The following is a 22,310-nucleotide window of genomic DNA, read 5'->3' as shown; positions in this document are numbered from 1 at the left end:
ACTTACAGATACAGTGGTTTTTCTCTTAAAATCACATGATCCCCTATTGAATAAAGTCATTGTTACAACAGTAATTTGCCATTAATTATGTGGTGGCTATCATATTTTTAATATTGTGACTTAAAGTTTGGAAAAGCAGTCACATTTGAAGCTGAGATTTTATAAGCATAAATAATTAGTTATTAATTACTTTACTTAGCTACTTTTCTTCCTTGGGGTAGAAATTAGTTAAGTGAATAGTGACAAAAAAGTTTCGTTACTGAAGTATGATATGTGAATGCAAAATAATGAGTAAAATATAATTGTCTAATAAATTCAATTGAAGAGATTTGTTTGATTTTAGTTTTTCTTTTCTTTTCTTTTCTTTTCTTTTCTTTCCTTTAAGAGAATTCAGCACTAACGATCATTTCAAAAAAGTTTAGCAGAAACAAAGGCATAGATACAAGGAACAGACTTACAGCTGTCAGAAAAAAAGGGGATTGGGGGATACTGGATGATAGAAAGTAAAGAGATTAGCCAAAAAACATATATGCACCACCCATAGACACAGACAACTGTATGGTCATGGCCTGAGGTGGGAACAGGGTTGGGAGGAAGAGGGCAAAGGGGGGAAAGGTGGGGGCAACTGTAATAGTATAAACAATAAAACATAAAGAAAAAAAGAGAATATAATTTCTGAGTGAAATCTTTAATAATTATGTGATGAATACTTTTAACTTCAGAAGCAAAAAAACTAGTATTTTAAAAAATTAAATATTTAGCAGAAATGTCAAATTTCTAAAAGCTATTCATAATAAAAATAATACTAATGGCAAGATTAATAAAATATTTAATATTTCTAACTATATACTTTTTAAGTTTTAAGTTAATGTTTAAATTTTTCTTTTAGTGTATTTATTTATGTGTTTAAATTATAAAATCATCAAAACACTATAAAATTTTAAGAACAGAAAATTTACATATAAATTAAAACATCATACTACACAGTTTAATTTTTGCTTGTTTTTCTGTCCTTACCTATTTGGATAATATATATATGGTGAGGTATTACACTTTCTTATCATTATAATAGAAGCATTTTTCAAATGTCTACAAAGTCTTTATGATTATCAGTATCCATATTTTTTCATTATAAATGTTTTTCCTTTAGTTTAAATTTAGCAAAAACCAAATGGTACTTTTTTTATTTCTACCATCAATGAAGTATTTCTTGCCACTTACTTCTAGAAAAATCTAAGACAAGATGAAGACTCTGGTTTTGATTGCTATAATGTTGAATTTCACTACCTGCCTCTCAGTAAATATTATATATTTCACATATTTTTATTTTCTCTTTTAGTTCTTAATCATACAGTGCACAATTAGTTCATTGTTTAATGTCAACATAGGTTTATACAGCACACATGTTGTTTTAATTTTATTTTTGTCAAAGACCTTAATTTAACTTTTTCTGTGATCTTTTGTGGACCTTGAGATACAATCAATAATTTTATTTTATTTTTTTACATATTGGTAGTCTCTAGAATCCCCAACATTTGTAAATAAAGCATTGTAATGTCATGACTTTAAATTGTATGTTCTGATTTTACCTCAGCAGTAGTATTTCTGTATAGTATTTAGTATTTAGTAGGCCCCCAAAAAGAAAGATATGTAAAGGAGAAAGCAGATTATAAGGAACACTATAAAATAAATTTGAAACCATATAAAGATTTAACATGGATCATATAAATTAAGAAATTCTAGCTATGATGTATAACTTCTAATCAAGAGCATGTGCTTGCTATCCTCTAACATTTTAAAATTTGTTTACCTAACATCTGTATCTAACTTACATTAACTAAAGGATAAATTACACTGTCTAAGGCTTATTGCTGCAAACATAATCCAGTATCATTTCATGAACTGACAATGTCTATGGGCTCTGCTAACTACAGGAACTCCCTCTTTCCTTGTTGTCTCATGCTAAAATGTAACAAGGAGTTTTTATCTAATGAAAAACCCTGTGCTAGAGCTCTTTGGATCACTCATTTTTCTCTCCAACAAAAGTCTGGTTTTTCCGTACACCAATTCATAAAAATGTTGGTTCCAAATGGTCTCTAGGCTTGACACCTGAGTGAACAGTAGTTACTATGACACAAGAAACAAAATCTAGCACTACCTGAAGACTGGAGACTGATTAAACACATCCATGAGAATAAGGAGGGAGAGTAACTCTTCTGCTTAAAGATTTCCAGAAAAAAACTGATCATCCTTATCCCATGAACTGTGTACACTTAAAACTGTTAGAAGGTCACTCTCACTTAATGATGACACTCAAAATTCTAAAATTTTATTCCATTCCATTCACCCTTACCCAACCACATTTCATCCTCATAAGTAACTTATAATCAGTATTCTTAAAATGCCATACAAGGGATGACCCCCCACCCCCCACCCCCACCCCCACCCCCCCCCAAAAAAACAGAATTAACTTCTGGAGGGCTGGTCCCTTGTAGTACAGAGTTCCCTGCTCAGTTAGTGTTCAAGGAACCCATCTGTATCAGTGTATCAGCTGTTGTTGCCGTGGGAGGCTGTGTTCACTTTAGTAAATTTATTTTGAAGGCTCTTTGACATTTGCCCATTTCATGATGGGTGATTTATGAGCTCACCTGCCCACACCATGCTGAGTATTCAGCAGTTTTTGACCAAAAACGGCATGATCCCCATGCTCCACCCTTCCCATTCACCTAATCTCACCTACTTTCTTTTGTTTCCTCAGATAAAAAAAGTCCTTAAAGGGAACCATTTTACCAGTGTGGAAAAGGTGAAACAAAAATCAGCAAAAGCATCAAAATTGACAAATCCAAAAATTGTTTTGAGCAATGGAAAAAATGTCTAGATTAGGTGTATTGCATTAAATGAGAGTACTTTGAAGGTGACTAAAGTTTAACCATGTAAGAATACACAAATTTTTATAAATAAATTCCAGATTTGGGGGGTCCTCTCTCATATGTATATATAAAATTGCCAGCATGATAAAAGTTACAAAGAAGAGGTGCCAATACACACCTACCTTCAAAGAGATCATAGTCCAATAGGATACTTTTTCAAAAAAACATAGAATAGATAAGTTTAATTTCTACATATCTATAGATATTCTTTTCCTGAATATCTCAAGCAATATATTTTCATCTAAAGAAGTATTTTATCCAGAGGTTATTCAGCTGAAATTTGTACCATTTTATGAAGCACTTCATCCAAAAAATATATTAGATCAATTTCTCATTCACAAAGTAATTTAAACAGGTAATTTAGAAAAAATACCTATATCTAGAAGAGGGAACAGAATAATATTGTACAAATATAAAAACTTCAATAGCTATTCCTCAAAGATTCAAGTGGCAAAGATAAACAAGACAAGTAACTAAATAATTTGTAGTGAATATTACATGCAAGCCACAAACAATGACAAGCAAACAAGAAAGATAGATATTTATTTATCATTGGGGAGAGTAAACACAGAAAACTATAATGAATAAAGTATTAAAGGAGAAACAAAAAATTATAAAATCTTGGTACAGAATAGTTGAAAACAAATTTCCTAGCTAATGCAACACAACCTATTCCTACTACATATCATACTTTCAAGTTGCTCTTAATCCCATGAAACAGAAGTTGTCCATGAATATCAGACATACCTAGAAAAATGAATATAAGAATAGGAACTTCTAATCATATTAACAAGGACCCTATAGAAAGGGAAAATGAATGAATGTTTTACCACAGAAGATTATTATAGAAAATATACCTTGAGAATAACAGAAACACTTGATTTCTTACGTGTGCCAAACTCTGTTCTAAGAGCTTCACATACAACTCTTTAATACTCACCATAATCTTATAAAATAATCCCCATCATTATTGACACTCTAGATAGGAAACCTGAGGCACATGGAAGTTAATCAACTACCCAAAAACACATAGTAGGTAAATGAAGAGCAAATGTTCAACCTGACTGTTACAGCCCGTACTACTTACTTTTCCCACCAGAAATGCCTAGGACATCTAGAATGTAAAAACAAATGTGGAATCAATTGTGATGGTCCAATCATCTTTGTGTTCTGCTTATCCTGGACTTTTATAAAAGGAAAACTTTTGCTCAACTAGGGCTGTACAAACTCCACATTAATATAATTCAGATAGTCTTTACCATTAAATACAGTTTGGAGCACATTTCTCCTAGAAATACAGGTTCTTCTATATGCCTATTGTTTTATAGTAAAGAGAGAGAAGAGGAAGAGGAGGGACAGGGGAAGAGGAGAATTGGGGTTTTGGAGCAGAACTGGAGGGAGAAAAGCAGAAGGAGGAGTGAGAAAGGTAGAATCATGAGGGAAACCCATTCTTAGACCAGAAGAAAGAAAAGACAGGAAAGCAGATAGAAAAGGGGTTATTCAAGGTAAAAGAATTCAGAAACTTCAAAAAAGCCAAAAAGAGAGGAGGGTTGAAGAATATTTAAACAATAAGAGAAAAGAAGAAAGAAGAACAAGAAGCACATGGATGACACAATGCTTGGAAATAAGGAACTCAATAATTGTCTAAATCATAAAAAAAAGTTAAGGGGTGAAAAGCGAGATAGCAACAAGAGGTGTTCTATTAAAGAGACCAAAATGAGACAGGCTGATGGCTTGAGAAGGTAATGCAATCAAACAACCAAGAGTATAATTTAGTTTTAGGAAAAGTGAATTAGGTATTACATTCAGTTGAAAATAAAAATGGAGTGTTTAGTTTTTTAAAGGTGGTTACTAATAAATAAAACTGCCTCCCAGAGAAAGCAAGGGGAATCAGACTTTCGAAGAAGAAAATCACTTCGTTACAAGAAATCAATGGACCCTCTGAAGTGGAAGCTACTGATTCTTTCTCAGCCTTTAATATCAGACAAAGAAGGTAGATTTGTCATTCCTTTGGCTGCTGCTTTCTGATTATAGTAGGTGGTATTACTGTTCCCAGCCATTTACTTCCACCACCCGTATAAAAAGAGGATTATAGATTTGCGCCCCTTGTCATAAGGCACAGGGCATCCAGCCCTCTGTGCAGAGGATATGCCTCCCTGCCTCACTGACAAAGCAGCCGTGTGTTGCCATATAGTGACTGTATTCTCTCTGCTGTACTTAGACCCCCAGGACTATAATAACTGTGCCAACTTGTACTTCTTTATCCCTTCACCTTTTCCACTTACCCCTCAACCCTTCTCCCATCTGGCAACAATCCTTTTGTTCTCTTTATCTATGGGCTCACTACTGTTTTGTTTGTTTCTTTCATTTTTTTAGATTCCACAGGTAAGTGAAATCATATGGTATTTGTCTTTCTCTGTCTGACTTATTTCACGCAGTGTCATTTCCTCTAGGCTACCCATGGGGATCACTTTGTAAGTTATATAGATGTCTAACTAGTATGCTGTACACCTGAATCCTAATATTGAAGTTTAACTGTAATTGAAAAAATTTTTAAACTTTTAAAAAGTGGCACAGTGACTTGTCTTGGCCTTCTAATGTGAGCTCAGGAGATACAGGCAACTCCATCAGTTTGCTGCCTTACAGTTTCCCTCTATTCTATAAGAGCTGCATGCCCAAAATAAAGAGTCTTTCTTCAACCTGGGTCCTGGAATGAGGAACACACACAACAAAATTGCAGAAATGACTTCTCTTAGTTGCCAACATGTAATATGAAAGAAATAAACATTTGTTTTTGTTAGTCACTGAGATTTTTGTTGTTGTTACTGCAGTAAAGCCAAATAGTATAGAGACCATTACTCTCCAATCTCCTAACAGACAATCCCCACTTCAATGAAGCCTGTGACATTTAGCCATTCCTCTTTATTCCCTCCTCTATGCTCCTATCAACCAATACTGCAGGTAGTTGGTAATTATAATTTTGTATTTTTTTTTTATGGCCAGCTCCCAAAATTATATAAGTTTTAAGCCCCTCCGAACCTAGATCTGCCTCTAATGGAAAGGAAAGGGAGCTATTTATTTTAACTTTATTATTGCACAGAAGAAAATAAAGCCCTGAGAGGTCAACAAAATTTCTCCCAGGGCCATGCTATTCACAGGGGGCAAGGTCAATTCTGAAACTGAGGTTTTTTTATTTCCATTTCAGGGAACAATATAACCATTTCCCCCTCAAAATATAAAGTTATTATTTAAGGTATTTGTACTTGTTTTTAGGTAATGGACATATAACTGTCATTTTTTAAATGGACTTTATTTTCTAGAATTCTTCTTTATTTTTTAAGTAAGAAATTCTTACCAGTAGACTATGAATAATTTTTTAAATAAACCTTATTAAACATGCTTGATATAAGCTTAGTTCTAATTCTACTCTTCTAATTTTTTTTTTTGTTTAAAAAACTAGGATATTCATTTCTTCCTATGTCCTAGTTATTTTGCATATTAAATGAAAAATAAATAAGTATAACATGACTTATCAACTAACAAATATGTTTCATTTACATTTTACATTTTTAAAAGCATTGGGTCCAGTTTACAGAGGAAACTTGGATACAGTCAGAAATTTTTAGGAAATAAAATAAAGGAAATGTATTTTGAATAATAAGATGAAGGTAGGAATATTCCCCAAGAGAGATCTTGAAAAAAGAACTGAAATTCTTTGGTTACCTATTTAGAGTTATCTATCTAACAAAATTCTAATTAAAAGTTAACTGTATACTTATTTTCATTCACAGGCTGGAGCCAAATACATAATTTAGAAGAAAGACACATTTATAAGCTTTCCATAGGTCTAGAGAAACAAAGAGTTGTTCTGTTGCACAACAGAACAGCAGATGACGAATATGTTGGGGTATGACTGAGTTTAATTTGGTTAAATATAATTGTTCCTGAAAATATTTTTATATCTGTCACATAAGTCTCTGAACTAAGAGTAGTGTGACTTAACTGTCACCTTGAACTTCCTGTGACTAGAGGCATTAGCTTATTTAGGTGCTATTCTTGAAAGTACTCACTCAGGCTCTTTAAAGCCATGAATTAATTAAAGATTAACTTGAGTAACTTTCTTTCTTAACAGACATGTGCTTCCGTTGGCTTACCTTGCTCTAATACTTCTTTGGTCACAAGTCACTAGGAAATTATCTTTCACTTTTGTCAATGTTCGTCCTAAATCCTTCAGAGCCAATGATCCATTACAATGCCGATTGTTCCTGGATTTAAAACACTTGGTTTAAAAATATGTGGGCATCAAAACAAGAAGAGATGCTCTTGTTTTGACCACTGGAATTATTCTCAGAGAAGAGAATAGTTTGTTGAACTTTCCGTGTTAACTTAGACATAGGATCATCTTCACCATTGGGCCATGTTAATTGTTCAGTAACTGATTAAGCCCTAAGTTTAGCAAACCAATTATACAGTTTATTACACTCAATTATGTCATCCAAATTTTTTAAGGCAACAAAATCTGACAAAGCAAATAAATTTTTTAATTAAGTATAGTAATTTAAAACTAAGATCAACTCTCAAAACAGGGTTTCTTTGTTCTAACTCCCAAAATGTTTTTAACACACCAAATATTTAAATATTCTGTGACTTTTACAACTATGTCTGACACCCAGTAGGCATTAAATAAATGCCCAATGAGTGAATGAATGAACTATGGAATAAACTTCATGACATGGAAATTATACATGTCCACACTCTCAATTAAGACATTGATGCACAATGAGTTGAAATTGGTTATCAGATATCACCCAGCAAACAAATGTTAGTATTCGGCTTTGTAGAAAATAACCTGGCTATAAATTCACTTTAATCTTTGTAGGATACTATATATATATATATATATATATATATATATATATATATATATATATATATATATGTAACATGTTAGTTAAGTTTATGAAGGTTATTTATGTTTTAAATAATGGATACACTTTTTAACTTGTGTTATGGGGAATTTAAAATGCACAGAAAGTAGATAGAATTCTATAATGAATATCTATATACCCAATACCTAACCCCAATGATAATTAATCCATCATGCTTCATCCATACCTCAATTCACTACCTCCTCCCAGAGTATATTTAAACAAGTCCTAGTTATCACATTTTATCTGTAAATATTTCAGAATGTATCTCTTAAAAAACAGGAATCTTGTTTGTAACATAACGGCATTGCAGTTATTTCACCTATAACATTAATTCCCTTAATAATATCAAATAACCTGTTGTACAAATTGTATACTACATGTGAATTAGGAACCAAATAAGGTCTACATGTTATGATTAGTTGTCTCTTTTAAATTTCTTTTAATCTATCACTTATCCCTCCATCTTTCTTTCTCTTTACAATGTGTTGAAGAAACCAGGTCATTTGTTTTATAGTTTCCCACCATATGGAGTTTGTGAATTGCATTCCCATGGTATAGTTTAAGAAGTTCTTTTGTCCTCTGTTTCTTCCATAAAATAGGAGTTGGATCTAGAGACTTACTTGTATGTAAAGATTTGTTTTTTCCAGGACTTACTTTATATCTGGTGTTGTGTGATTGTCTCTGTACATATACTTATATTAACTTAGCATTTCTCGTGTGTTTATCATTATTTAATAAATGGTTATATTTACTGGAGTCCAGCTTCACCTTTTTTTTTTTTTTTGTATTTTTTTTCCATTGCCATTTAGTCCCCTTATACTCCCCTCCCCCCAGCATCACCACACTGTTGTCCATGTCCACGAGTCCTTTTTCCTTCTTGCTCAATCTACCTCCTAACCTCCCCCTGACCACTAGCTGTCACCTGTTCTCCACCTATTAGTCTGTCTCTGTTGTGCTTATTAGCTCAGTTTATTCATTAGATTCCACATATGAGTGAAATCATATGGTATTTGTCTTTCTCTGACTGGCTTACTTAGATTTAAGAGGTAGCATGGAATACTGGTTAACTGAGTATTCAGGTCTTGAAGTCAGCAGACATAGGTTCACTAGTATCTCTGTGTAAGACAGTGATGATAATAAAACTCACTTCATGTTGCCATGAAGTAAGTGGTAAAAGCTTTTTAAATAATAGCAATTGTTATTATACAATAATTTGTAAAAACCAGAAATTATAGAATCATCTAGAATAGGAAAACCCTCAAAGCCTGGGTTCATTAAAAATATAAATCTTTGACTTCCCCATAGATATACACTTCAAAGTAAAAATATATCCATATAATGTCCCCGTAATTAAAATTTTTACATCATTACATTTTTGTTTAATTAAATTTCTTAAGTTAATTATGGTAAACAGCAAGTGGCTTTCTAAAACACAATCTCAGACCACTGTCTTAGTTCTTCATTGGCCAAAGGAAACTTCCTTTAAAAATATCCACTTATGTATCTTTTAAATAATCTACATATCTTGAAATAATCACAGACATAGAAAATTCAAATATAATTAAGATTAATAAACTGCATGAATCTCTGATGCTTTTAACGCTAGGTTTTTCTTTCTTGCTTTCCAAAAGTTAGATCAAATTTTAATCCAAGCATTCATTTTTGTCATCCTTCAAAAACATTTACTCAACTATGGTAAATTTATGTAAATGGAGAAATAATACATAGACTATCAGATATGTAGAAATACCTAAGAATAGAACAGTAGTACAATTTTACTATTTCAACTAAAAAATAGAATAGAAACATTAAACCCAAAAGATATAGAACAGTGCTCCAAAACTCAAACAACATATTTGAGATACTCTACGTAACTGGCCATATACACTGATTTAATAATGACTTCTAATTTTAATGCTAGGTTATATCCCCCCAAATCATGTCTATATTGTATTAGGGTTTAAGTTAAAAATAATTTGATATTTTAATTTCTCACATACTGTAGTTAACTTTGAGATAAAATAGAAGATATGGTAATAGTAACATATAACAAAAGATGACCCATTACAGTTACTAGAAATAGAACAGCTTGAACTTTTTCTTTAAGAGGCAAGAGTGCACCACAGGCTCCAGATTATTTTATTGAAACAAAAGGACATTATGATTCATTGTATAATATATGTTTCCTCAGGAAATACCAAATATTGAATGGGTCAAAGCTCCTCAGAAATGAAAAAAAAAAAAAAAACCTGCAGAAAAAGATTGCCAAATTGGCAATGACACTTTTCTATCTTTGTTTAAATAACACCAACCTAGAAGTTTATAGCTTCCAACTAGCCTGTCCTTGTTATCACTAGAAATCCGTTGCTACATATATAAGAGCTGGGATTTCTTGTTCTTTCTTGCCTTCTTTTGTCATCTTTGGAAAAATACCTGGCAGGAAACATTTTGACCAGTAGAATATTGAGCCCTGAAAAGGATCCTCACACAAAGGTAGGTACATGGAAACATGAAATGAAGAATTTTTACTTAGAGTACTAAACTTTTCTAAGACTTATTTTAAAAAATATTTTATTGAATGTGTTAGGGTTACATTGGTTAACACATTTAAGTAGGTTTCAATTGTACATCATTCTATAATAATTCTACATAATTCAATAATACATCATCTGTATATTGTATTGTGTGTTCACCACCCAAAGTCACATCTCCTTCTATCACCATTTATCTCCCCTTTACCTTCTCCCACCTCCCCTGACCCCCCTTTCCTTCTGGTAATCACCATACCATTGTCTCAGTGTATGAGTTTTTGGGGATTTTTTTGTTTAGTCGCTTTACCTTTTTCACCTGGCCCCCAACCTCCTTCCCCTCTGACAACTGTCAGTCTGTTCTCCATATCTATGAGTCTGTTTCTGTTTTGTTTGTTAGTTTATTCTGTTCATTAGATTCCCCATATAAGTGAAGTCATATGGTATGTGTCTTTCTCTGACTGGCTTATTTCACTTAGCATAATACTTGCCAAGTCCATCCATGCTGTTGTAAAAGGTAATATTTCCTTCTTTTTATAGCAGAGTAGTAGTCCATTGTGCCATTCTGCCAAGTGTGAGGTGATATTTCACTGTAGTTTTAATCTGCATTTCTCTGATGATTAGTGACATTGAGAACTTTTTCATATGCCTATGGGCCATCTGTATGTCCTCTTAGGAGAAGTGTATATTCAGGTCTTTTGCCCACTTTTTTAATTGTATTGTTTGTTATTGTTGTTGTAGTGGGGGGTTTTGTGTTGAGTTTTACAAGTTCTTTATACAGTTTGAATATTAACTACTTATCAGATGTATCATTGGTGAATATGTTCACCAATTCAGTGGGTTGTCCTTTCATTTTGTTGATGGTTTCCTTCACTGTGCAAAAAGTTTTTAGTTAGATGTAGTCCCATTTGTTGATTTTTTTTTCTTTTGTTTTCCTTGCCCAAGGAGATATATTGGAAAAAAATTCGCTATGAGAAATGTCTGAGATCTTACTGCCTATGTTTTCTTCTAGGATTTTTAAGGTTTTAAGTCTTACATTTAATCTTTAATCCATTTTGAATTTATTCTTGAGAATGGTGAAAAAATGGTTTGATTTCATTTTTTTGCACATATTTGTTCAACTTTCCCAACGCCACTTATTGAATATATTATCTTTACCCCATTGTATGTTCTTCTCTCTTTTGTCAAATATTAATTGACCATAAAGGCATGCATTTATTGCTGGGATCTCTATTCTGTTCCACTTATCTAGGTCTGTTTTTATGTCAGTACCATTCTGTTTTATTCTGAGACTTTTAAAGATATAATTTTCATGGGCTTTTAGAGAACATTCATTTTTCACTAAAAGAATAATATGTGCATTACACAAAATTTGGTAAGTCCTAAAATGCATTAAATTTTGTGAAATTCTATATGTCAGAGAAAAGCATTTATATGGCACTTAGGACAATTAATTCATCTAATTACACAATCAATCAACTCTCCCCCTGATGTACCTTAACACTTTTTGAGCTTCATAATAACCAGAACTCTATCAAATGTACTCTTAACAGAATAAAAGTGTCCTACAGTGCATTTTTATTATTAGTTTTGTCCTTGATTTTTAAAACTTTATACAAGAATGTATCATAGAAAAACTAATAATTAAAGAAATAACTATATGCATAAGTAATTGAATATTCAGTGAAATCTGTCCTTATGGTTCTTTCAAGACTTGTATGGTTCAGGCCACACACTCAGTTGATGGATAGAGTTGACTGCTAGAAAGCCAGTCTTCACAAAGGTGCATGTGTTGCTTTCCCAGAACAGAGGCCATCATGTACTCAAAATACATTGTAAATTTGAAGCCAACTAAAAGTAAAGAACCTGAATATCCCCTTTTCTGCCTTGGCCTTTGATGTACAATATATGTATTTTTGGAAGTAGCTTGAGATTGCTTATCATAGAATAAAATAACTTAGTAGAATGTTGTTAAAACCAGGATATATATTACATGATAATTTTTTTAACTGCAGTTGACCCATGAACAACACAGGGGTTAGGGGCACTGAGCCCCCACATTAGAAAATCTGAGTATAACTTTTGACTCACAAGTCATCCCTCAGTATCTGCGGGGGAATTGATTCCCGGGGCCTCATGCATACCAAAGTCTACGAATGCTCAAGTCCCTTATATATATTATGATGTAGAACAATGCATACAGTTGGCCCTCTGTACCCACTGATTCCCAATGAGAAGATCAAAAACAGTTTTCAATCTGCAGTTGGTTGAATCTGTGTATGCAAAACCCAGGGATATGGAGTGCCTACTGTATATTTACTGGAAAAAGATATGTATATAAGTAGGCACTAGAAGTTCAAACCTTTTTTTTCAAGAGTCTACTGTCTTTGAAATAAACACTTATTTGGATTTGAACATCTTGATATTTTATAATAGGAATTATGTTACTTTAGAGACTTCTACAGATTTGTGTTTGAGGTATTAATATTATAACTAAATAATATGTTTTAAATTTCATTTCTTGCTGAAGGGATTAACAAAAAAATATTCATAGACAACAATATTGTCATTACCAGAGGGAAATGGGGGTGGGGAAAAGCAGGAGAGGGTAACGGGGGGATAAATGGTGATGGAAAGAGATGTGACTTGGGGTGGTGAATACACAATATACAGATGATATATTATGGAATTGTACACCTTTACCCTATATAATTTTATTAACCAATTAACCCCACTATATTCCATAAAAATAAACAAATAAAATTTATTTCTTGGGACATCTCAATAATAAGGAAAAGAAAAGAATTAGCTTACAAGATAAAAATATGAAAGTAAAAATCTTACTCATAAAAGCTTCAGTCAAATAAAATATTTTATGAATAACTTTTTGCCATTATCTCCAGTGTTTAGTTTACAAGTAAAAAGTTAAATTAGTTTCATCATTTCATAGTTCCATGTCACAAGCCTAACAGTACTGCTCCAAATTAATACAGTCCAAAATAACATTAGACAATTTCCTTAAAATGCTACAATACTATTCCTATACTACATCAAATACCGGTGGTTGGGAGACTTTCAAAAAAAGAAGGAATATTAATCAGCCATTGTGCTTATTTTCAGGAGAAACAATAAGGATGAAATCACTGTGCTTAATCTTGGGCCTTTTGGCCCTTACAGCCTGTTTCTCGGTAAGTCTCTCATTAATCACATCTTCAATATTTTTCACACCAGTACTACTGAGATTTTTTACATTAATGATATCACTATTCCTTATATATTGGTAGCTATCAATCATTAATGAAATGCTGTTCTACTGCTTTAATTTGGATTTAAATTATAAATCTAATTAAATTTAAATTGCCACACATGGCTCATGGCTACCATATTGGACTGTTTAATTCTATATCAGACTATATTATTCAGACATGTATAAATGTGGGTACCCATGAATTAGCAATTTCACAAATAAGTAAACTAATTTATTGCAATTTTTTGATCCAATATACTTAATGACACTTTTTGAACATATTTGAACTTGTTCTTTAAATTTATTGGGATTTTTTCTTCATCTGTATAATGGCATTGTTAAAATAGAAAATTTTTATCAACATAGAATTCATGCATCATCTACATCAGAGTAACCTGACTCACTTATTAAAAATATAGTCAGCTAAGTCTCATTCCAAAATGAATGAGTATCTGAGAGTAGAACCTGGAAATATGCATTTTTCCAAGAACTCAGGCAACTAAACTATAAACATTTATATCATTTAACACCTACCATGGGTAAAGGACTGGATTAAGTACCACAGAAGCCTCTAAATATTCAAAGAATATTTAAAGTTTCAAAGGATAAAAAAAGCCACAAGTTTTGGTGTTCTGTCTTATGTAATGAAATCATAATCAGTTTCAAAGTAGGGATAGATTAATTCCAGTTTTGGGAAAAGGAGAATAAATCCAGAGTAATTTCTACCAAAGAACTGTAAAATCTATAATATCAAGCAAAAAATATTTTTTAAAAACTTTTGTTTTCAGTAGAGACTAGGACTTACACAAAGCAGGCAACATAAAACTATGCCATTCTGAGACATAAAAGAATTCTTCTGCTATCTATTCTCAGAAACTTGAATAAAAGGAGGCCATGTGATCTCTCAGTCAGATCTTGCCCATATTATTAAGTATATTATAGATGTGATATGATTTTTGATAAATCAATAAAACATATTGACATGTTTAAAAGGTCATATTATATCTTACTCATCTGATTTTAAAGTTTATATTTAATATTTTCATGTCCTCAGGCTATGAGAATACTTTCTTATTTTATTTTTTTAATACTTTCTTATTTTAAAAAATCAGCCATTCATTATCCAAACAATGATTTTTTTTGCAAAATAAATTTTTTAATTCCAATAATATAAGCAGTTTAAATAGAAATAAGCTTTTCCCCAACTTAACTATATGAGATTCCTGATGATTAATAATTAATAATATGGACAGATAAGTAGTAATAGATTGTTATCTTTTGAGTGTTTATTCTGTTATAAGTAATTTTCTAAATGCTTTACAAACATTATCTCATTTAATCCTCAAAGAAAGCCTGAAACAGACTACTATTAATCTCATTAGAAATTAAATAAATTTAGATTCTGAGTATTTATATCTTAGCTGGATTGTTCCTAAGTCAAGTAATACAGGAAATTAGTTTCATTATAGTCCACTGAGAGGGTAATTTTTCTTTCTAACTTAGTATTTTCATCATTTTTACCAAGTTCATTAGCACTATCCCATTGTGGAAAGGAAGGTGATTACTATGGCTGGGTTAAAAGATTAGGAAAAAAACAGATATTTACTATGAGGATTTTTTTCATTAGATATAACTTTTAGATCAATAATCAGGATATGCTTAGGAGACAAGCATACTTTCAGCAAAGTCATTGTCTCAATAGTGAAAATAATGTGAAATATTTTCCAAATATAAATCTCCAATGTATTTGTTTCCTGCACTATTTTTTAACTATTTTTAGTTCCAAAAATCTCAATCACTATCCTAAGTGTTAACATAACAAATAGTAGCATGCAGCATTTACTAAGCACTGCACCTAAGCCAAGCACTGCCCCAAGCACTTTACTAATAATGTTTCACAACAAATCTGACAATGACCCTAGGACATGGGTACTTTTATGAATGTCATTTTCCACATGAAGTAAGAGAGAGGCTCAAAAAGGATTTCACATTCACACAATCTCTAATAGCAGAGGCAGGAAACTCCTCTCTTTGGACCATTTTTGTACCTTCTAGTATTGTAGCTACTTGACCTGTAGACTCACTAATGGCATGTTTGTACCCCAACAGCTCCTACTTCAGCATATTGCACAAAGTGGATGCTCCAAATAGGTTTGACTTATTAGTTTTCAAAGTCTGAAACAATCTTGAACTATTGAAAGAGATATGAGAAATTTTCTTCATTTCAAATTAATGCCAATAACAGGCTCTATTATAAGCAAAGAATTGATTTAACTCACAATCTTTTTTTTCCATTGAATACTATCTCAGCTTTCATTGAGAGCCTAGGAATTCACACGGCAAAAGAAAAATTCTTCCTCTTCTCTAATATAGACTTTCAAACTGTGTTACTTAGATACACATAATTTTCTCTTGCTATATAAGAAATTTCCACAAATCGTAGCTGTAAAATCCATTTATTATCTCACAGATTCTTTGGTCAGAATTCTGGCTTTGGCTTGGCTGGATTCTCTGCTCAGGGTCTGACAAGACTGAGAAAGTGTTACCAGAACTATGTTCTTTCTGGAACCCAGGATCTTCTTTCAGGCTTGCATAACTATTGTAAGAATTGGGTCTCCTGTTTGTAGGACTGAGGTCCTTATTTTATTTTATTTTCTTGAATTTATTTTATTTTTAGAGAGAGGAAGGGAGGGAGAAAGAGAGGGAGGACACATCAATGTGCAGTTGCCTCCAACGCTCCCCTAAGCGGGGACCTGGCCACCACCCAGGCTCGTGCCTTGACTGGGAATTGAACCGGCAACGTTTTGGTCACAGGCCAGTGCTCAATCTACTGAGCCACACCAGCCACAGCTGGTCCTTATTTTCTTGCTGACTTAGCCAGTGACCATTCCTACCTCCTCTTGCCCATCTACCATTTATTTCTATGTGGTCCTCCCCACAACATGGCTCTCTGCTCTAGAGCCAAGAGAAGAGCACTTGCTGCAGCTTCAAATCTCTCTGACTTCTATCTCTGACCTGTAGAACCTATGTGAAAAGGCTCACCTGATATGGTCAGACCAGCATGTGCCAGCAGGAAATAGGAATCTTGGGAGCCAACTCAGAATTCTGCCTGCCACAGAAGAGTATAAGTTCTTGTGCTTGGCATTAAAATATTTAATTTAAAATGTTTACTTCTTTTTTCCCACAGCCTGGTGAGAGTCACAGAGGCCACAGGGGACCATATCCACCACCGTTGCCACCTCCTTTCCCTCCACAGCCTTTACCTTTTGGCCCAGGATTTAATCCACCCCCTCCTCCTCCCCCTTATGGCCCAGGGAGGCTTCCACCACCATTTCCTCCTTTCCCTTATGGCCCAGGGAGAATTCCACCACCACCTCCCCCTCCTCCTTATGGCCCAGGTTATCCATACCCACCTTTCCAACCAATACCATATACACCAGGCCCTGGATACCCTCCAGTGTATCCTCCCTACTTTACCCCTGCAGCCCAAGTACAAGCTACTACAACGAGGTCCACCACAACCGTAAAAAACCCTGCCACTACCCAAGAAGCAACTACTGCTTCTACTGCCAAAAGCCTTAAAGATAAAGTAATTTCCATTTTTGGATGAGGATGGGCTATTCCAGTAGCTCCGAGCTATAGAGAGAAATAATCTTAAAACGAAACCAAAACAACCCACATAAACATTAGGCTAACAAAATGAAAATAAAAAGTTGAGCAAAAGTCCTGGCCGGTGTAGCTCAGTTGGTTGGAACGTCGTCCCATGTACTGAAAGGTCACGTTAGGTTCCCAGCTGGAGCACATACCCAGGTTGTGGGTTTGATGCCCGATTGGGACATGATAAGAAGGCAGCCATTCAAAGTTTCTCTGTCACACTGATCTCTCTCTCTGTCTCTCTCTCTGTCTCTCTCTGCCTGTCTCTCTCTCTCTGTCTCTGTCTCTCTCTCTCTGCCTGTCTCTCTCTCTCTCTCTCTCTCTCTGTCTCTCTCTCTCTGCCTGTCTCTCTCTCTCTCTTTCTCTGTCTCTGTCTCTCTCTCTCTCTGTCTCTGTCTCTCTCTCTCTGCCTGTCTCTCTCTCTCTTTCTCTGTCTCTGTCTCTGTCTCTCTCTGTCTCTGTCTCTCTCTCTCTCTCTGCCTCTCTCTCTCTCTCTCTCTCTCTCTCTCTCTCTCTCTCTCTCTCTCTGCCTTTCTCTCTCTCTCTCTCTCAAATCAATGAAAAAATGTCCTTGGGTGATGATTAAATAAATAAATAAGAAAAAAAGGAATTCTCACCTTTTAAAAAAAGAGCTGAGCAATAATATAAGATCTCCAGTGTTGTCATGAGAGCTGCCAGTTTGTTCCCATATAAACAACCCAAATGAAGATTAGAGCTGACAGAAGCCAGGCCTAGTACCATGGATCCAAAGATGTAATTAGAGAAAACACAGTGAAACATCTGAATTTGTAGGGTGATGAAGGTAGAAGGATAGGCAAAAGGGTGTCCTTTTCAGTACCAGAACCCCTCATACAATTACAAAAAAATCATCTGGAAATCATTTTATTTGGGGCCCAAGGAAGTGTGCGAATAATGGTATTATTTAATGAACAAGGAAAGAACAGAGAAGGGTCAATGTGCAAGGATTTGAAATAGCCTAAGTTCTTCATTGGATATGTTAAGTCTGAGATCTCTATTTAACTTCAGTATTATTTTTTCATTACTGCCATATTATAATACCACAAACTTAACACCTTAACACAAATGTATTATCTCACAGTTCTATGAATCAGATGTCCGCACAATAGTATGGATCAGCTAGTTCCTCTGCTTAGAGTCTCACAAGGCTAAAATCAAGGTATTGACAGGGTTGCATTCTTTTCTGGAGGCTCTAGAGAAGAATGTTTCAAGGTTCATTCATTTCCCCTACACACCTCTTCTGCCTAACTCTTTTTGACCACATCTCTCTGATTCCAGACAGAGAAATTTATCTACTTTTAAGACTAGAGATGATCATACTGAGCCTACCAAAATAATCCAGGATAATTTCTCTGTTTAATTATCTATGTTTAATAACATCTGAGAAGTCCCTTTGCAGAAATACTTAGGTTAATGCCTGATTAGGTTATCATGGGATAGAAATCTTGAGGGCACATCATTCAAAATTTTGAAGAAGAGACAAAACTTTAAGTAGATATACTGAGCCGAGCAGGCAGAATATATGAAGAGCAGAATAAATGGAAGTACAGAATTTAACCAAGATCCCAATTTTGCCAGAAAAGAATGATAGAAAAATAGTGGAAAAGAGGAGCCACTTTAGGAATTGCAGTTTTATATGAGCTGAGCCATACCACAAAGGCTGGTGAAAGTTTAAAAATATTTCTTTTTTTCTATTTTTCCTTTTATTAACATTTATTTTGTGCCAAATTAACTCCCAGGCCATATGATTTTGTTTCTTTAGTTTCTTCTGGGATATCTTTTTCTTCTGTGCAACCTCCTGTTCTTGTTTAGGAACAATCTGCTCTTTTTTAGTAGGATCATCTGTGTGGCAGGGACAGCTCATGTGTGTGTTAATCCACCCATGAGTTCTGTAGATTCTGCACTGCAACTGGGGAGCTTAGTTCACCTGGATGTGTTCAATGACCAGAGGAAAATCTATATCTAAACCCTTAAGTTCAGCATTATTCTGCATTTTTAAGCATGTGCAGCAAAATTTCAGCACTGTTTTGGGGCCACCCACCCTGTGTCCAGCCCCACTGTTTGGCCTGGACACACCTACTAATTCCACCATTGTAACAATAGAATGGTGCCCATTGCTTCTGTAAAGAGACATCCTTCAGATACTTGGTGGCTTTTCATATTTTCATACACTTGATAACCTAGGGAGTTTTATGGGTGCTCTTAAAGAGAACATAAAGATTTGAACCTCTTCATTTGCATGTTTTTGTGGTGTTTTCTGGGTCAAGTGAATAGCAAACTATTTTCAGAGGTCACTATATGCTGCTACGGGAAGAGTACAAATTGTTTTTAGTGACAACTCAGGCTTGACTGAGTATACTTTGACTTTGGAGTATTATCAGACATGTGAACAAGCAGAAAAACAATACTCAGACATCAAGAAAATGTGGTGTGAGTGGTGAGGCTTCCTGGTACTTTCTTCATCATGTAGGCCCACCCAGATTTTGGAGGTCTCAATAGCCAGTATAAACTAAAGAGTCCATGAAATCACAGGACCCAGAACTGACCTGTAACGTGTTTTAGGCATGGGGGGTTGGAGGGAAGATGCATTAGGACAGAAAGTTTTACTGTATTTTTTAAAGAATTTTTGCTGAGCCCATCATTTGGCCTATTTTCCGTATTTTATTTCTTAGTATGGAATCAAGTCTAATCAAAGTTTCTAAGCACTGAGCATGGACATTCAGGAAAAACATTGTAGAAGTAAACTATATAATCTCAGCTGGATGACAACACACACAAAAAAGACAAAGACATAAGAAACGTATTCAATATGTTTATTGCCCATTTGTCTTTAATCCCCGATAATTTCTATGTAAATTCTTATAGGTCTGAAGAGGAACGATTACAGTTTTTATTTTTAAGACACAGCTAGTATTCTGAATGTGAATGGATTCGAGCCAGTGGAATACATTTATGTGATATTCAGAAGGCAGAAGCAGAACGGCATTTTCTGGCTGCTTTGGCTGATGACTGATTCATGGGTATGAGGCCATATGACTGCAGTGGTAGCAGCAGGCAGCTTTGTTCTCTCTGAGTCACAACTATAACCATACAATGTTAAGGCCAATAGACAGTGGAAGCCCTCTACCTTCCATTTGTTGATTTATTAATGATAGTCATTCTGACAAGAATAAGATAGCCATTCTGACAAGTGTGAGGTGGTATCTCATTGTGGTTTTATTTATTTTTTTTAAATAATTTGTTTATTTGTTTGTTTATTTTTAGAGAGAGGGGAAAGGAGAAAGAGAGGGAAAGAAACATCACTGTGTGGTTGTCTCTCACTCGCACCCCCAACCGGGGACCTGACATGCAACCTAGTCATGTGCCCTGACTGGGAATCGAACCAGAGACACTTGGCTCGCAGGCCTACACTCAATCCACTAAGCCACAGCAGCCAGGGCTCACTGTGGTTTTAATTAGCATTTCTGATAATTAGTGACATTGAACATCTTTTCTTATGTCTATTGGCCATCTTCATGTCCTCTTTGGAGAAGTGTCTATTCAGGCCCTTTGCCCATTTTTAAACTGGGTTATTTGTTTTTTTATTGTTGAATTTTGAAAACACTATAAATTTTGGAATATTAACCCCTTATCAGATGTATCAGTGAATATTTTCTCCCATTATTTGAGTTGTCTTTTTATTTTGTTGATTGTTTCCTTTGTTGAGCAAAAACTTTTTAGTTTGAGGTAGTCCCATTTGTTGATTTCTTCTTTTGTTTCCCTTGCCTGGGGAGCTATATCCAATAAAAAATTTCTATGAGCAATGTCTAAGATTTTGCTGCCCATGTTTTCTTCTAAGATTTTTATGGTTTCAGGTCTAACATATAAGTCTTTGATCCATTTTGAATTTATCCTTGTGTGTGGTGTAAGAAGGTGGTCTAGTTTCATTTTTCTGCACATATGTGTCCAATTTTCCCAAAATCATTTATTGAATAAACTATCTTTAGCCCATTGTATGTGCTTGCTTCCTCTGTTGAATATTGACTATAAAGGTGTGGGTTTACTTCTGGGCTCCCTATTCTGTTCCATTGATCTGTGCCTGTTTTTATGCCAGCACCATGTTGTTTTTATTACTATGGTCTTATAGTAGTGGTCCCCAACATTTTTGGTGCCAGGGACTGGTTTCATAGAAGACAATTTTTTCCACAGGTGGGAAGAGGGTAACAGGAGGCTGAGCTCAAGCAGTAATGTGAGTGAAGCTTCACTCACTCACCCACCACTCACCTCATGCTATGCATCTTGGTTCCTCACAGGCTATTAACCGATACTGGTCCACAGTCCCGGGGGTTGGGACCCCTGCCTTGCAATATAGTTGATATTAGGTAGCGTGATTCCGCCAACTTTGTTTTCCTTTCTCAGGATCACTGCTGCTGTGTGGGGCCTTTTGTGGTTCCATGTAAGTTTTTGAAATATTTGTTCTAGTTCTATGAAAAAAAAGGTTGCTGCTTTTATATTAACACCTCCGGCCAGGTAGTAAAATATTTAGAAATCACAAAGATACTGGCACAAATAGAACCTTGGCCATAGACAGGCATTTTGAACAAGCATTTTAACTGGCTATCTTCTGGAATCAGATCCTTGCTGAGATCAGAATTACAAATAGTCTTACTCCTATTAAGACTATTTGATTACTCTTCAAATATATTCTGGCTTACTTAAGTCAGTATAAAGCAACTTCATTCCTCAAATCCTGATCTCCTTCCCTGATCAGCAGGAAACAATGGTCAAACCCATGCTTTCTTTCTCCCCAGTGATTATCACAATGGCATCATCACAGTTCAGGTCCTGGGGAATATGACAACAAACGTTATACTTTATTCTTCGTCTCATCCTAGGGTATAGGTACTCTGGCCTGCTTCTAACTCTACTATTGCTGGGCTCTGTGCTTGTAAATTAAACACCCAGAGTGGCTGCTCTAAGGCTCAGGGACCATCATGGAAGAGGTAGGCATGGGAACTCTTTA

General features: G+C 34.5%; 1 protein-coding gene across 1 annotated transcript; it reads left to right on the top strand.

Annotated features, from left to right (window-relative positions):
• Positions 1-10,220: 10,220 nt before the first annotated feature.
• Positions 10,221-17,362, top strand: SMR3A (submaxillary gland androgen regulated protein 3A). The gene is made up of 3 exons (XM_090268124.1): positions 10,221-10,354; positions 13,510-13,577; positions 16,824-17,362. The coding sequence occupies exons 2-3, from the start codon at positions 13,524-13,526 to the stop codon at positions 17,244-17,246; spliced, it is 477 nt and encodes a 158-aa protein (XP_090124250.1). The 5' UTR covers positions 10,221-10,354; positions 13,510-13,523; the 3' UTR covers positions 17,247-17,362.
• The last annotated feature ends 4,948 nt before the right edge of the window (positions 17,363-22,310 follow it).

This window comes from Furipterus horrens, unplaced genomic scaffold, assembly GCF_987537825.1.
Source record: "Furipterus horrens unplaced genomic scaffold, mFurHor1.1.pri manual_scaffold_2, whole genome shotgun sequence".
NCBI classification, from domain to species: Eukaryota; Metazoa; Chordata; class Mammalia; order Chiroptera; family Furipteridae; genus Furipterus; species Furipterus horrens.
Note: the sequence above shows the minus strand (reverse complement) of the source record. Positions and strands in the feature narration are given on the sequence as shown.

Excerpts from the sequence above, each read along its gene's own strand:
- SMR3A (XM_090268124.1), top strand. The coding sequence starts at position 13,524 with ATGAAATCACTGTGCTTAATCTTGGGCCTTTTGGCCCTTACAGCCTGT. Across the intron at positions 13,578-16,823 it reads CCCTTACAGCCTGTTTCTCG|CCTGGTGAGAGTCACAGAGG; the intron begins GTAAGTCTCTCA and ends TTTTTCCCACAG.